This window comes from Phyllostomus discolor, chromosome 1, assembly GCF_004126475.2.
Source record: "Phyllostomus discolor isolate MPI-MPIP mPhyDis1 chromosome 1, mPhyDis1.pri.v3, whole genome shotgun sequence".
Lineage (NCBI taxonomy): Eukaryota > Metazoa > Chordata > Mammalia > Chiroptera > Phyllostomidae > Phyllostomus > Phyllostomus discolor.
The window spans coordinates 197,466,795-197,479,950 of NC_040903.2; the positions used below are offsets into that span (position 1 = coordinate 197,466,795).

Below are 13,156 nucleotides of genomic sequence, written 5' to 3' on the forward strand. Positions count from 1 at the left end.
CACTGTACTAGTCAGTGGGGGCGGTAGATGCCGCTGGGTGAGCATGTGTACTGTGTGGCTGCTACATTCAAAATGACAGAATTTTGAATTCAAGTAGAGCAATGAATTTGCATCAAAGTTTGCATTAAGATTGAACATCCCTCTGTGGAAACTATTCATATGCTTGAGAAGGCCACAGCTATGGGCAACTGATGATTGGCAGCTTCATCACGACAATGCGCCTGCTCATGCATCACATCTCCTGCAGTTTCTTGGTGAAACATTGAATCACCCAGGTGACTCAGTCCCACTGTGGCCCAGATTTGGCACCCTGTGACTTCTGGCTCTTCCCAAAACTAAAATTACCTTTGAAAGGGAAGAGATTTCAGTCCATCAGTAAGATTCAGGAAAATATAGTGGGGCAGCTGATGGCGATTGGGAGAACTGTGTGAGGCCCCAAGGTGCCTACTTTGAGGGGCACTGAGGCATCATTGTCCTTCGTATAATGTTTCTTGTATCTTCTTCAATAAATGTCTCTTTTTCACACTTACATGGCTGGATATACTTTATGGACAGACTTTGTATGACAAAAAAGATTAAGAAATACTGAGTGAGGTGGAAGTCAGCAAAAGGAATGTTTTTCTAAAGATTTAAAAGGACAAGAAAGCTTTTAGTAAAAAAAAAAAACAAAATTAGTTCCTACAGCCAGGCCTAGTTGTGTATGTGACCTTGACCCATTCATTTGTTTCAGTTGTGATGATCCAGAAGTGGAGGATTATGGGAACAAGTGGAGCATGAGCGCCATGCTGAGGTACCTGAAGCAAGAAGGCAGAGACACAACTGGTGAGCACCAGGCCTCTTTTCTGGTTGACTTCCCTGCTTTTTGTGACTTTACCGTTGCCTCTCCCTGGCACTCACCCTCGCTGGTTCTAGCACTGCTGCCCAGACATCTCATGGGGTCACCATTTTGGGTGCAGAATGTCCTGCTGTTTACGGGACGGAGAGAAGGCTTTTCCATGGTCCCCCAAGCCCTCTTTCTTGTTTCTAGTTTGAAAGGTCTAAGTTTGCCTTTTGATCTTCAGTGAATTTATCCTTTGTGAACGTTGAAGTGTAACTAAAATACTGTCAGCTTTTTAAATAACTTCCCTCCATATTGGCCCTGAGTTCAAATTTGTCTAAGTTAATCTCTGTCATTCACGTTGCTAAACTGGACGGCGGACAGTGTCGAGTGTGAGTGCAGGGCTTGCGATCCAAAGGGACACCACCACGGAGCCGTGGGTGGTGGTGGGGGGGCAGCACCTGTGGCCCAAGGCCCGCCTCCATCCCCGGAGGGAAGCGGGACAGGAGAGCGGGGAGGGGGCAAGGTTCCCTCTCCTTCTCTGTCTTCTGTCTCGGGAGGCCTGCTTCTGACCGTGTCGCCCTCTTCACAGATGTGCCCCCTGCGGCACCATTGACAAGACGGCCGTGCAGAGACTGTTTGAAGGCGCATGCCTGCTTTGGCAGTGGATGGTGTTGGGATCCAGTCTTTCTAATCCACGCATTGTAGTGTTTCTTCTTCTTTCTTTGTAGCGCTGATGGCCAGTGTCGAGGACCTGATCATTAAGACTGTAATCTCTGCTGAACTAGCTATCGCCACAGCCTGTAAAACCTTTGTTCCTCATCGCAGCAGTTGTTTTGGTAAGGAGACTCTAGGGGCGTTAAGTGTTTTGTGAGAAGGGGCTTGGGAAGTTGGGGTGGAATCCTGGGGTAGAGAGGTTTAGTGATTCCGCAGGACACGGGAGTAAGGTATGTGGTGGGTTTTTATTTCTTTCTAAGCTCACGTGACAGTTCTACGGAGAAGCCAGCGGTGAGCTTAGCTGGAGGTCCCCTGAGAACGAACCAGCTCTCTGTGTGGGAAGCAGGGATTGGAACTAAAGCATGGGTCTCTTTGTCAGAACGCAATCAGAAAAAGTCTGCCACGGACTGTGCAGGAATCCAGCTCCAACAAATATATTCCAGAGCTCTTTGGCAGCCAGACTGGGAACTGGTCCAAGAAGCTCTGGCTGGTACCAGTATGTGCTTTCTTCCATTTTCCGATGACTCCTCCTTTTTGTTCTGGTCTTCTCTCGGGTGGGTTCCCCCCTCTCCCCTCTCCTTTCCTTCTCTGTTCTCTTCCTCTCCCTCCCCGCTTCCCCTTCTCTGCGACCCCTACCTCGCTGATCGTACACACAGAGAAGGAGTAAGACAGTCCACAATGACGGGATCGGGAAGCCTGTTGCCTGCTGCCCACTAGCTGTGACTGTAGCGTTTGCTGTCTGTGGATGTGAACTCGGTGGCGATTGCCAGCAAAGTCACGTAGGCTTTCGGCAGAGGGTAGGCCTTGCTGGTGAAACACACACTGGGGTCATTGGGGGGGGGATAACAGAGTAACGCAGTAGTAAGACAGGCTGTCTTTCAGGCTGTCTGGCTTGCCTCGGAGGCAGGGTAACAGAAAAGCAAAGGATGTGGGGTTTAGAACCTGCCAGACTGAGTCTGAGACCCATTTGCACCCCTTACTAGGGTTCTGGCTTTCAGCACATTGCTCTGTTCTGTTTCCTCAACTATAAGATGGCAGTAACGGTGGCACCTGCGTCCTAAGAGCACCTAAGGTCAAGTGAGATGACGCATGCACAGCACCTCGCACGTGTCCGGTCCTTAGTTTGTAGTCAGTAAATTTTTGGGGGGTTATTTTTGTAATTAGACATTATAATTCTTGGTTTCTTTAATGGGTTATCATAACAGTGTGTGCTTAGGGGTGCTGAACAAAGGGCAGTGTTGAGACTGAGCCAGGACCTAAAGTTACATAGAGAAAGAAGAGGTTGTGATACCTTTTTAAAATGCAGATATGTTCATGTCCTCTAAAACCCTTGAAGGGGTCCTAGCTTCAGTCATAGCAGAAGCTCGATACAACTTCAGGCATCTGACCCTAGCTGACTTTTCTAGAATTGATAACCTTATAACCCACCATACCACGGAGCCTCCGTGCCTTTGCGCCTGTTTGCGGAGTTCTGCTCTCCGCTGGGAGATTCTCCCCCTGCCTGCCTTGCGGATCCTAAGACTCAGCTTGACACTGCCTCTCCCAGGAACCCTCATCTCATAAAGTGCCCCGCTGCGTCTCCTCTCCCGCACTGTTCTGTTCTCGCTCCGTTATATTCCTTTCCTACCGTGTTGCGGCGTGTTGTTCACAGCCGTACCTCCCGGGTAGTCTCTGAGCTTAGCTTTGTGAGTTCTTAGCACTCATGGTCTCCCCGGCCCCTGTCACTCTGCTTCTGCCAAACCAAACCTGTCACCGTCTCCCTGGACCTCCAGGTCCTTTCCTGACCCTTTGCCTGTGCACCTGCTTTATCCTGTGTCTGAAATACTTGTCCCACGTTAGTTTGCCCAGCAGAGTATGACATCTCTCAAGAGGACCTCAAGTATCACTTCTCTGGGGAAGTTTTGCCTGAGTCCTCCAGTCAGAGTGAGCCTCTCCCCGTCCAGCATGCTGGTCACAGTCTGCAGTGGTCCCTGCGTGGTGTCCGGTACCCATCTGTGCGTCTGGTCCCCCAGTGGACTGGGAGCTCCTTGGTCCTGCCTCTCCCAGAACACAGCAGCATTTTTGGTCCTTAGAGGATGTTTGAGGAATATTTGTTGAGTGGCCGATTGATACTTGTTTTAATTGCCTTTCGGTGGCCTGGCAGCGGGCTTCATGAAAAACCCGACTTGGTAGGGACCTGGAGCCCTTGGAATCACTGTGAACTGTTTGGGGAGAGGGTGTGGGGAGTAGAACTCCAGCTGCAAAACCCTCGCTAGATTAAAGAAGTAAATAAAAGTTTCTTTCCATATCTACTTGGCTCTCACATGAGCATAAGTTTCTTGGTGTAAAAATCTTTTTCTAGAAATCATCACAAGCTTCTCTGGATGTGCCCTTTTCTATTTTGTGTTACTGCTTGATTGGCTTTTGAAAGCTGAAGAATTTCTTAAACCTGACAGCAGTTGCAGTTCTGATGTGAAGTGAGCAGTGACTTTTTCTGCCTCAGTGATGTGCCCCCCGGGTCCCTGTCATCGGCCGTGGGACCCCTTCCCCCTACCTCTGCTTGTGTTCCGCTTTAATAAACCGAGTGCATCTGGAGATTTTTAAGTTGTTGACTGTGTTCTTGGCTTCTGTGGTTCTAATTCCACTTCCTGTCAGCCCTGGGATTTCGTGTGCTCATCAGCCTCCCCCCACCAGATAGGATTTTGTAAACGTGTGTATATTTGTGTGAATCTCGTGGCCTCCCACTGATTCATAACCTTCCCAGGGGGTTAAGTTACAAGGAATAAGCTGGGGTTTTCTTTTCTTTTCTTTTTCACTTGTTTTAGAGTAAACAGGAATTGAGAGCTTCCCAGAAGAATTTGGCTTGAACAGAGCATTGGTGCTTTTAGGGGAAGCCAGTAGTCCGGTGACAGGGGTCGCTCTGTCCTTGTGGTGGCGGTTTCTGCCCTTCCACAGTGCAGGTCCTTGCCAGGAGCGTTCCGCTGCTGTCTTGGTGCTTCCGTCCTGTCACTTCTCCCTCCCCCGCCCTCTCTGGTGTCCCGTGGTGTCTCCAGGTACCTTCAGTCTTCCCGTTCATTTGTTTATCTGTGCATCGAGCTTTTTTTTGGTTTCAGTTTCTGCCGTATGCAAGGCATAGATTATAAGAGTGTGTTCTTCTCAAACCAAATTTTACACTGGGTGACATATGCATATACCTGCATTGTATTATTAGCATTTAAATGTAGACTTAGGGGCCATCACAGACTACCCAAAGCTTAGCCATTTAATGTGTTTTGTTCATAGATTTGTGCATCTGGAAAGGACTCAGCATAATTAGTCTGTACGAAGAACTCGAGGTCCTGAGAAGCTGAGACTCTCCGGGTTCTAGAGCTAGTGAGCAGGGGGGGGCTCCGATGAGAGAGACTCAGTTTGGAGAAGAGGGGTCAGAAGAGACGGGTTTTGGCAATTAAGTCATCTCGATCCCAGGACTCTTGACTTCTAGAACCTTTGATGCCTCTCCCAGTAAGGCAGGTTTTTGACAACGTAATTTTTCCTGCCTTCAAGATCGTGACAACCATTCTGACAAGTGTGGCTCAGTTGGTTGGGCACCGTCCCGCAAAGCAAAGGGTTGCCGGTTAGATTCCTGGTCAGGGCACGTGCCTGGGTTGAGGGTTCAGTCCCCCCAGTTGGAGCACTTACAGGAGGCAACCGATCACTCTTTCTCTCCCTCTCTTTCTCCCTCCCTTCCCCTCTCTCTAAAAATAAAATAAATAAAATCTTTAAAAAAAAGATTGTGAGAATGTGGTACCATGTGAAATACATGCTTAAACAGCAACCCTTGAAATATGCTTAGGAAATTGGCACTGTGAGATCAGTGGCCACGAGACCAGGCTTGGTGACCAGCTGGAGAAAAACAGCCGAACCAACAGGATGTTAGCTGTTTTTTAAAGATGCTGCTGCTGACAGTGGGTTTATGTGTGTGTGTGAAGATGGCTGGAGTGACAGGCTGTGGCCTCTCCAGCCTGGGAGCATGGGAACCAGCTGCCGTGCCACCTGCAAAACTGATGAGACCGGCTTTGTTCGGGTCAGACCCAGTGACCTCTTTGCTCTGGACAAGCCGTGCTCCGTGTACCTCTCTCTGCTGAACAAATGCTGGTTTGGCCTTTCATTGCTGCTGTTCTAGACCACGTCACAGAGTAAGTGGACATTCTTAAAGGAAGACTGTCCATAAGTCTTTGTCAGAGGGATGAAAGCGGGCAATATACATCCTCTAATGATGTAAACTGCTTGTATATTGCCCACTTTGTTAAAGGAATGAAGTGTAAACAAAATGTAAACAATGTAAAAAAAAAGTCACCAAAGAGTTCACTTTTTCAGACAGTCTTCTTTTCTGGTTCACCCCATGCTCCTATTTGGATGGGAAGGGAAGTTTACTGTAGAAGGGACTAAGTAGAAAGTACCTACTGTGTGTCAGGTGCTCTTCATTGGTTTTTTCATTTAGTTCCCTTAGCAGTTTGTATTTATTAACTCATGTTAGTAGACAAGGAAAAAAGATTCAGAGATGTTAAGTAATTTGTCCTTGGTCATGCAGTTAGTAAATGGCAAAGCCAAATTGGAGAGGCAGGTCTCTCTGGCTCTTCCCCCTCCACATAAGGACAAGTTCTGGTGTGTCCGGCCACTGGTGGCACACCTTGTATCCTGGATTCTCCTCCTGCGCTCCTGTACCCGAATCTCGGGAAAAACAGGGCCATCCTTTCTGGGTTATCAGGCCTGAGAAAGGGCGTTCTCTTTGCTCTCATCAACACTACGAGTCCTAGCCACTCCCTCAAATCTACCTTTACATATGGTAGCCAGATACCATATTGATTTATTGGACTAGTTAACAAATTGGTCTGGGCTTTTTCTTTTATTTAGTTCCTTTTCCTGTGGGACCTTGATTTGCTTTTTTTCCAAATTCTCCTTCTGGACCCCAGATAAAGACTCCCTCCTTAGGTTTTCAGCTCAAATCCAAAGCCCAGGTGAAAAGAATTTCCTTTACAGACTAGCATTTGACTGACAGTGAGTGCCGGCTAATGTCAGCACTTTCCACTGCCTCAGGGACTGAAGCTTCAGCTGGGACTTTGTTTCTGGGAGGGGTGTTGGATGGATTCCAAAATTAGTGGTGTGGCATGCTTGGTGATCTCCTAGGCCTTGGATGCATTATTTTCTGTATCAGATCTTTTTCCCCCTCCCCTCCTAGACCATCTCTTATCAAGTTTTTCCTTAATATGTCAAAATTTTAATAAGAATTTCTCTTATTTTCTTTATGGCTGGTGGCTTTATTATGAATATTTCAAGTCTTGGGAATGAGGTTATTTGAGAATGAGGTTATCTGCAGATTGTCTTGTCTTTCTCAAAACTGCCCTGGCTAGTGTGGCTCAGTGGATTGAGCACCAGCCTGCAAACCAACAGGTCGCCAGTTCGATTCCCAGCCAGGGCACATGCCTGGGTTGCGGGCCAGGTCTCCAGTGGGGGGCGTGTGAGAGGCAACCACACATTGGTGTATCTCTCCCTCTTTCCTCTCTTCTCCTCTCTCTAAAAATAAATAAAATAAAATCTTAAAAAGTTGTATAGTGTTTTTCACTTAAAACTTTCTTTCTTTTTCTCCTTTTCCCCCCAGTATTTCTTGATTGCTCCTTATGTGCTTCTTCTGGGGCAGGCGGTTTGGTACGGAGCGATGAGGGAGACGGCCCCGTGCTTGTGCGTGGGGAGGAGAGACGCGACAGCACAGGCAGTAGAGTAGCACGTGCCCTTAGAGCACGCACGAGTTACCAGCCCGTGCTAGGGGAGCCGGGCAGAGTCCTTCCTCGCAGAGGGATTATGACACGCGAAACTCGGTGTTGTGACTGGATGGGGCTCTTTTTGAAGTGGTTGGCTCATTGTGAGCAGATGCGACCTGCCTGTGATGGGGTGGCAGGGTTAGGGAAGTAGATTTGGGCCCCGTTGGGAAGGCCTGACATGCGTAAACCCATCTGGTGGACAGCAGCCAGCCTCTGGAGTTTTTGAGTGGGGCAGCAACAGGATTGCTATTACTTCCTTGAACTCATATCATGGTTTGACTCAAAGCTCGGTGTGATGGAATTACAACAGAGGGAAACTGTTCGGCATTAGTAGAAGTGACCAGTAAAATCCTCTAGGAACCAGCCTGGCATTGGTGTTGATTGCTGACAATCGCTGCCTGTCTTCATCCATTAGATGTGTCTTGGAGAGGTAGTTCTGATGGCCGTGCAGAGAATGGACTGCAGTGGGGACAGACTGGTGCGAGATAGCATTTCGTAGGCAAGAGGAATGCATTGATAGATAGCACATGCTTACTATGTGAGCCAGGGATCCCTCTCCTGGGTATTTACCCAAGAAAAACAAAACCGTATGTTCACACAAATACCTGTATGTCAGTGTTTATGGTGGCTTTATTCATAATTGCCGAAGATTGAAAGCAACACAAATGTCCATCAGCTGTTGAATAGGTGAGTAAATGGTGGTATGCTCCTAAAGTGGAATACCACTCAGTAATAAAAGGAATGAACCATTCCTTTAGACTGATACGTACAATAACACAGATAACTCTCAAAAGCAAAATGTGAAATGAAAGAAGCCACTCTCAAAAGGCTAGCCCTGTATGATTCCATTTATCTGACTTTTTGGAAAAAGGCAGAAATCAGATCAGTGGATGCTGGTGGGTAGGGAGTGAGGATCGATTAGAAATGGGCACGAGGAAACATTTGTGACAGAATTGTTTTATGTCTTGATTGTGGTGGTGGTCAAACAATTGTGTACGTTTGGCAGAACTCATCACACTGTACAATTCTGAAGTGTGACTTCTATTGTGTGTACATATGTCTCAATAAACCTGTGTTAAACCAGAAACAGTGATAGATGGATGAACTTCACAAACATGCTAAATGAAAGAAGCCACACCCAGAAGGGTATATACTGTGTGCTTCCATTTACATGCAATCTCAGAATAGGCAAAACTAACCTGTGGTGGAAGAAACAAGCACAGTGGTTGGGGGTGTGACGGGACGGAGGGAGCTGACAAGGCAGGGACAGGAGGGACCTTTCTGGCGTGCTGGTCGTTTCTGTGTGATTGACATAAGTGCAGGTTCCGTGGGTGTGTCCAGTTAGTTACCAGGACTCATCAAATTGTACACTTAAGGTCTGTCCTTTATGTTTTATGTAAACTATATCTTAAAAGAAAAGATAGAAGGCTGGACTAAAGAGCAACAAAGAGAGACAAGATCTGGCGATGTGTCGGAGTTGGGGAGTGGTGAGGAGGGCGTTTCCAGCCCTGGAGACTGATGGGTGGGGCTTCCATTTTCCGAGATGAAGAATAATGGGGAGCCACTCAGGTTTGGGGAAAGAAAACAAGTTCTGTTTTGTTGAGCATTGAGACCTGTGGGACATCTTAGGGAAGTCGTCTCCAGGGCAGTTGGAATTGTGGATTTGGTGTCCAGGAGACACTGCACTAAAGATGTAAGTCTGAACATCATCACCAAACATTAATTGCAGCCGTGAGAACACATGTGATCGCCCAAGAAGAGAAGTAGAATTGGGAAGGAAAGAGACCCGAGGAAGCCACCCTGAGCGAACCATGAGGGAATAGCTGGGCGGAAGAGAAGGGATGGGAGAAGAGGACGGAGGAGGAGGACCCTCGGAGGGCAGTGCCTTGGCTCCAAGGGAGAAGAAAGCTTCAATAAGTGAGGGGTGGTCGGCAGTTTCAGATGCTTGGGCCTAGCAGTACGGTGGTCTTTGGTTGATCGTGGTAGAACCGCCAATTAGTAGAGGCGGGGAGCAGAAGGAATTTCTTACGGCAGGGGAGTGAGTAGGCATTAAGAAAGTTAAGGCAGCTAAGAGGAGATGGCTTTTTCTGGAAGCTGCTTGAAGACACAGGGAGATGTGGTGCTAATGTAAAGGAGGAAGTAGAGCCAATCACTAGCATACCTTCCAAGCTTGTTTTGTTTTGGCTGGGAGGCTGAGGGAAATATTTCTCATCGTGGAAAAATTTCCTGAGGAAATGTTGATTAAGGTGGTAGCAACTGCCCTTCAAAAACCCTTGCTCTCCTGTTGTGATGAAGGCAACATGGAGGAACAGAGAAAGTAGCCCAGAGCGGGGAGAGCCTCGCTCACCCATAGCCTTTAGTGACAGGAACACTGGTGGGTGTCCTCCTGGGTGCGAGTTTCTAAAATTCTAGACACTGCTGCTGACACAGACAGTGTTAAAAGGTGAGGAAGTTTGATATTCTTGTTACAAACTACCGCTTACCTTTTACAACCTCCAATGTCCACGGAAAAGACCAGTTGTAAGTTAAAAGGGTTGTCAGGGCTCCAGTAGCCTGCCAAGGACCCAAATTATATTTCTTAAGCCGAGCTGATTATGCTAAGAGGTAAACTTGATACAAATGCTGTCTTTTCACTCCATTTCTTTCCTCCATTCCAGCCGTTTAGGTGAGCTGGGCTCTGCACTGCGATGTTATGCTGTCCCATACTTATCTCACTCTTAAATCACAGTGGATCCAAGCCTGGTTCACCTGCACACGTAGTTTGATTCAAAGTTGATTGTGGCGTTGTTTAGCCCCTAATGGGTTTTACTCACCTACATAAAAATTACGTTGTCACTGTAAAGTGTGTTTTCTCTCTTTGGGTCATTTTTTTTCTTCCCAGAATATTGGTTCTCAGCCTTTCAGCCAAGATTCTTGGAATTTGCCTCTTATTTGGGAAATACTTAAGTAAATGTGTTGGCTGCTGAAAGCGAGGTGTTGAAATAGTTGGTGTGATTGATTGTTATTCTGATTTCAGTTTGTCTTCATTTGTGGCTGATTCTGCAAATCTGATCAATATGTGGATCAGTCATAATTCTCACCCTGCTCCTTACACTGTTATTATAACTATTACCACTTTATGAAACGTTGAGTCCTGTGCTTCTGCTTTTAAAAACAAGAGAATATTGTTTTCTTGTATCAGACTCATATTCTATTTTCCCTTGCTTGCGTGATATTAACATGGACTTGTAGATTTCACAGTTAGGGTTTTCCTTTTAAATGCCTTATTTAGTGCCAGATCACAAAAGATTTTTCTTAGATTAAAAGGGGAATATTCTGTGAATGAATGAAGGGTAGGTAAAATATTCAGAAGAATGTATTGGCCATAAAAGCTATAATTTGCTAACAAAAGAAATTAGGTGAAGGAACTTTCTTTACATTTTATAGTATAGATAATATGTGATTTTTGTGTACTTAACATGAAAGGGAATCCCAACTCAGACTCTCTTATAGTTGGTGATTATTTTTGCACATTAAGTGGAACCCCAGATCAGTACTTTGGGAACCAGCTCACTCGTGGAGGCCCCTCCTGAGAGAAAGTCTGACGTGAACGTCTGCCTCAGTCCACACTGCGTGAGCAGGCGCTCTGGGCACAGGTGTGCTGAGCATGCAGGTACTGGCAGGTGGTGATCAGCAGAGAGCAGAGGGGAAGCAGAAGATGATAAACAAATGACAGAGGGAGAAGTGACTTCCTGTCCACAGTGGACCGGCGGTAGAGTCCGGAGGGGGACCCAGGTGTCCGGATCCCTGTTCTGGGAACCTTGGCGCTGCGTCGGACTCCCCATGTTCTGAGGAGAATCAGTGGCACCATCTTTTCAGAAGCCTGTGTTTGTTTCTCTGTGTTTTTGAGAGGGTTGAGAAATGGGAAAATCCTTCTCGTAATAAAGAAATCTGTTTCCCAATGAATTCTGGAAAATAGCCGGTGGTGGTCTGTGGGTGTGAGCTGTGGGCTGTGACCTGTGGTCGGACGGTAAGGACGCTGGTGTTTTCTCCTGGAAAGAAGATGCGAACAGTGTATGTGAGGAACAGAGGGGGGTGCGGGGGAACGAGTGGAGCTTCTGAAAGTCTGGTATGTTCTGTGCGTGCGGACCAAGGAGGACTGTGGAGAGGGCCCCATTAACAGTAATGGTAATCGAGTGACAGAGGTTCCAAAGGTAGCCTCTCGCCCCTGCATTCTGGGAGAGGAGTCTGCTCACGGCTCTTGCTTTGCCTCTGCAGCAGCTGGGGGGTCAGGGTAAGAGCGTTAGGAACGCCTCTGGAAGCTGAGGAAGCCTGGTCTCCGGCTCCCTCCCGGAGGCGGGGCGAGATGGCTCCCCCAGCCCTGCTCTGCCGCCCTGGCCTTCTCCTTTCTGCTCTGTCTGTCTGTGTTGGGCCAGCGTGTTTTATTTTTTATCTTCAAAGGGAAAGGGAAACTACAGGGGAGGGGAGAGAATAAATATATTTTATGTTTAGATGCCTTCTTGAATAGGTTGCAGAAAGCAAGATCTTGGTTTAAGAAAATGGGATGGGATGCCGTCAGTAGATTTTTCAGTTTTCAGAGTGTGGTGGGCAAGTGGTGGGGGACAGTCCACACCAAGCCCCAAACAACACTGATTTGGATGCACTTGCGGCATTCCTTCTCTCAGTGCTTCCCCCCCCCCCCCCCCCCCCCCCCCACAGCACAGCAGAATCATACTTATCACCCTTTGGAGTCAGGCTACTTTCTGTGTAGAACTCAGGAATGTCAGTAGAGTAAGATGATAAAAACAGTGGAATTGTATAGCATTGTTTTCTTATCTCTAGAACTTGATTAATTTCTCTTGAACTTGAAAGATTCTCTGCTTCTCCTTCCACTTACTCCTCGCACTCAGCAAGTTTCTAGGCCTCTGATGGGAGCTGGAGTGGATCTTGTAGATCTTTGCTTGGTTGTGACACGGAAAATGATCTTGTGTATTGTGTTATATTGTATTTCTAGAACTCTATGGCTTTGACGTGCTCATAGATTCTACTCTGAAGCCATGGTTGTTGGAAGTGAATCTCTCCCCTTCTTTGGCTTGGTAAGTAGTCTCTTCCATCTCCTAGAGAAGGAGAACTCCCCAGTGGAAGCACTTAAACACTCTTTCCCCGATCATTTCTCTGGGAGATTTCCTCCCCCGGTCACTGTGTAGAGGTGTATAGAATCGCTAAAACTGGGAGAGTTGTGGTAAGTTGTCAAAGTCCATATGGCACCTGTGGATCCCGATCGTACTGGTCCATTTGTGCTGTTTACTGTGCTCTTGGCTTTTAAGGGATGCTTCTTGCATTAATTTTTATTTCCAGTTCTCTCTCTCTCTCCTTTAATTTTGTAGGTGTTCTGTTAAGGCTAAAGAAATATATGTGGTATTGCACGTCCTTTATTATGAAAGGTTTACACAGACTCAAATCCACATACACCATAAAGATACAGAGACGGCCCTAGGGTAGTGTAGATAACAGCTGGTCCTTTTACCCGTTCATACCCTGATACCCACCCAAGATTAAAGTCTAAAAACTTCAAACAACTAAAAATGAACTTTAACCTATCTGTTATTCAGAAGAAGGAAATAAGAATATTTTTCAATACCAGAGAAGACCTTGCTTACACCTTCGGTGACATCCAGAGTTTCTGTTAGCTGTGTGCTTTTCTAAATAGCTGGAGAACCCTGGAGATTTATTCCGGAGACCACCCAGGTGCTGCATTTTTAAGGATGAGCACTTTTGGCAGAATGCCAAGTAATCAAACAGACAGGTTGACCACTTTGTGGGGCAGGAGTTTGGCTTAATCCCAATGGTAAGGTGGGGAGCTGGA

General features: G+C 46.9%; 1 protein-coding gene across 16 annotated transcripts in view; it reads left to right on the forward strand.

Moving 5' to 3' along the window:
- TTLL5 (tubulin tyrosine ligase like 5) overlaps window positions 1-13,156 on the forward strand; it is a 252,574-nt gene that overhangs the window by 46,057 nt on the left and 193,361 nt on the right. For all 16 annotated transcript variants that reach the window (XM_028505839.2, XM_028505833.2, XM_028505835.2 and 13 more), the window contains 3 exons: window positions 731-822; window positions 1,549-1,656; window positions 12,305-12,386. In XM_028505839.2, coding sequence (XP_028361640.1) covers window positions 731-822; window positions 1,549-1,656; window positions 12,305-12,386 — 282 coding nt within the window. The remainder of the gene's footprint in view (window positions 1-730; window positions 823-1,548; window positions 1,657-12,304; window positions 12,387-13,156) is intronic.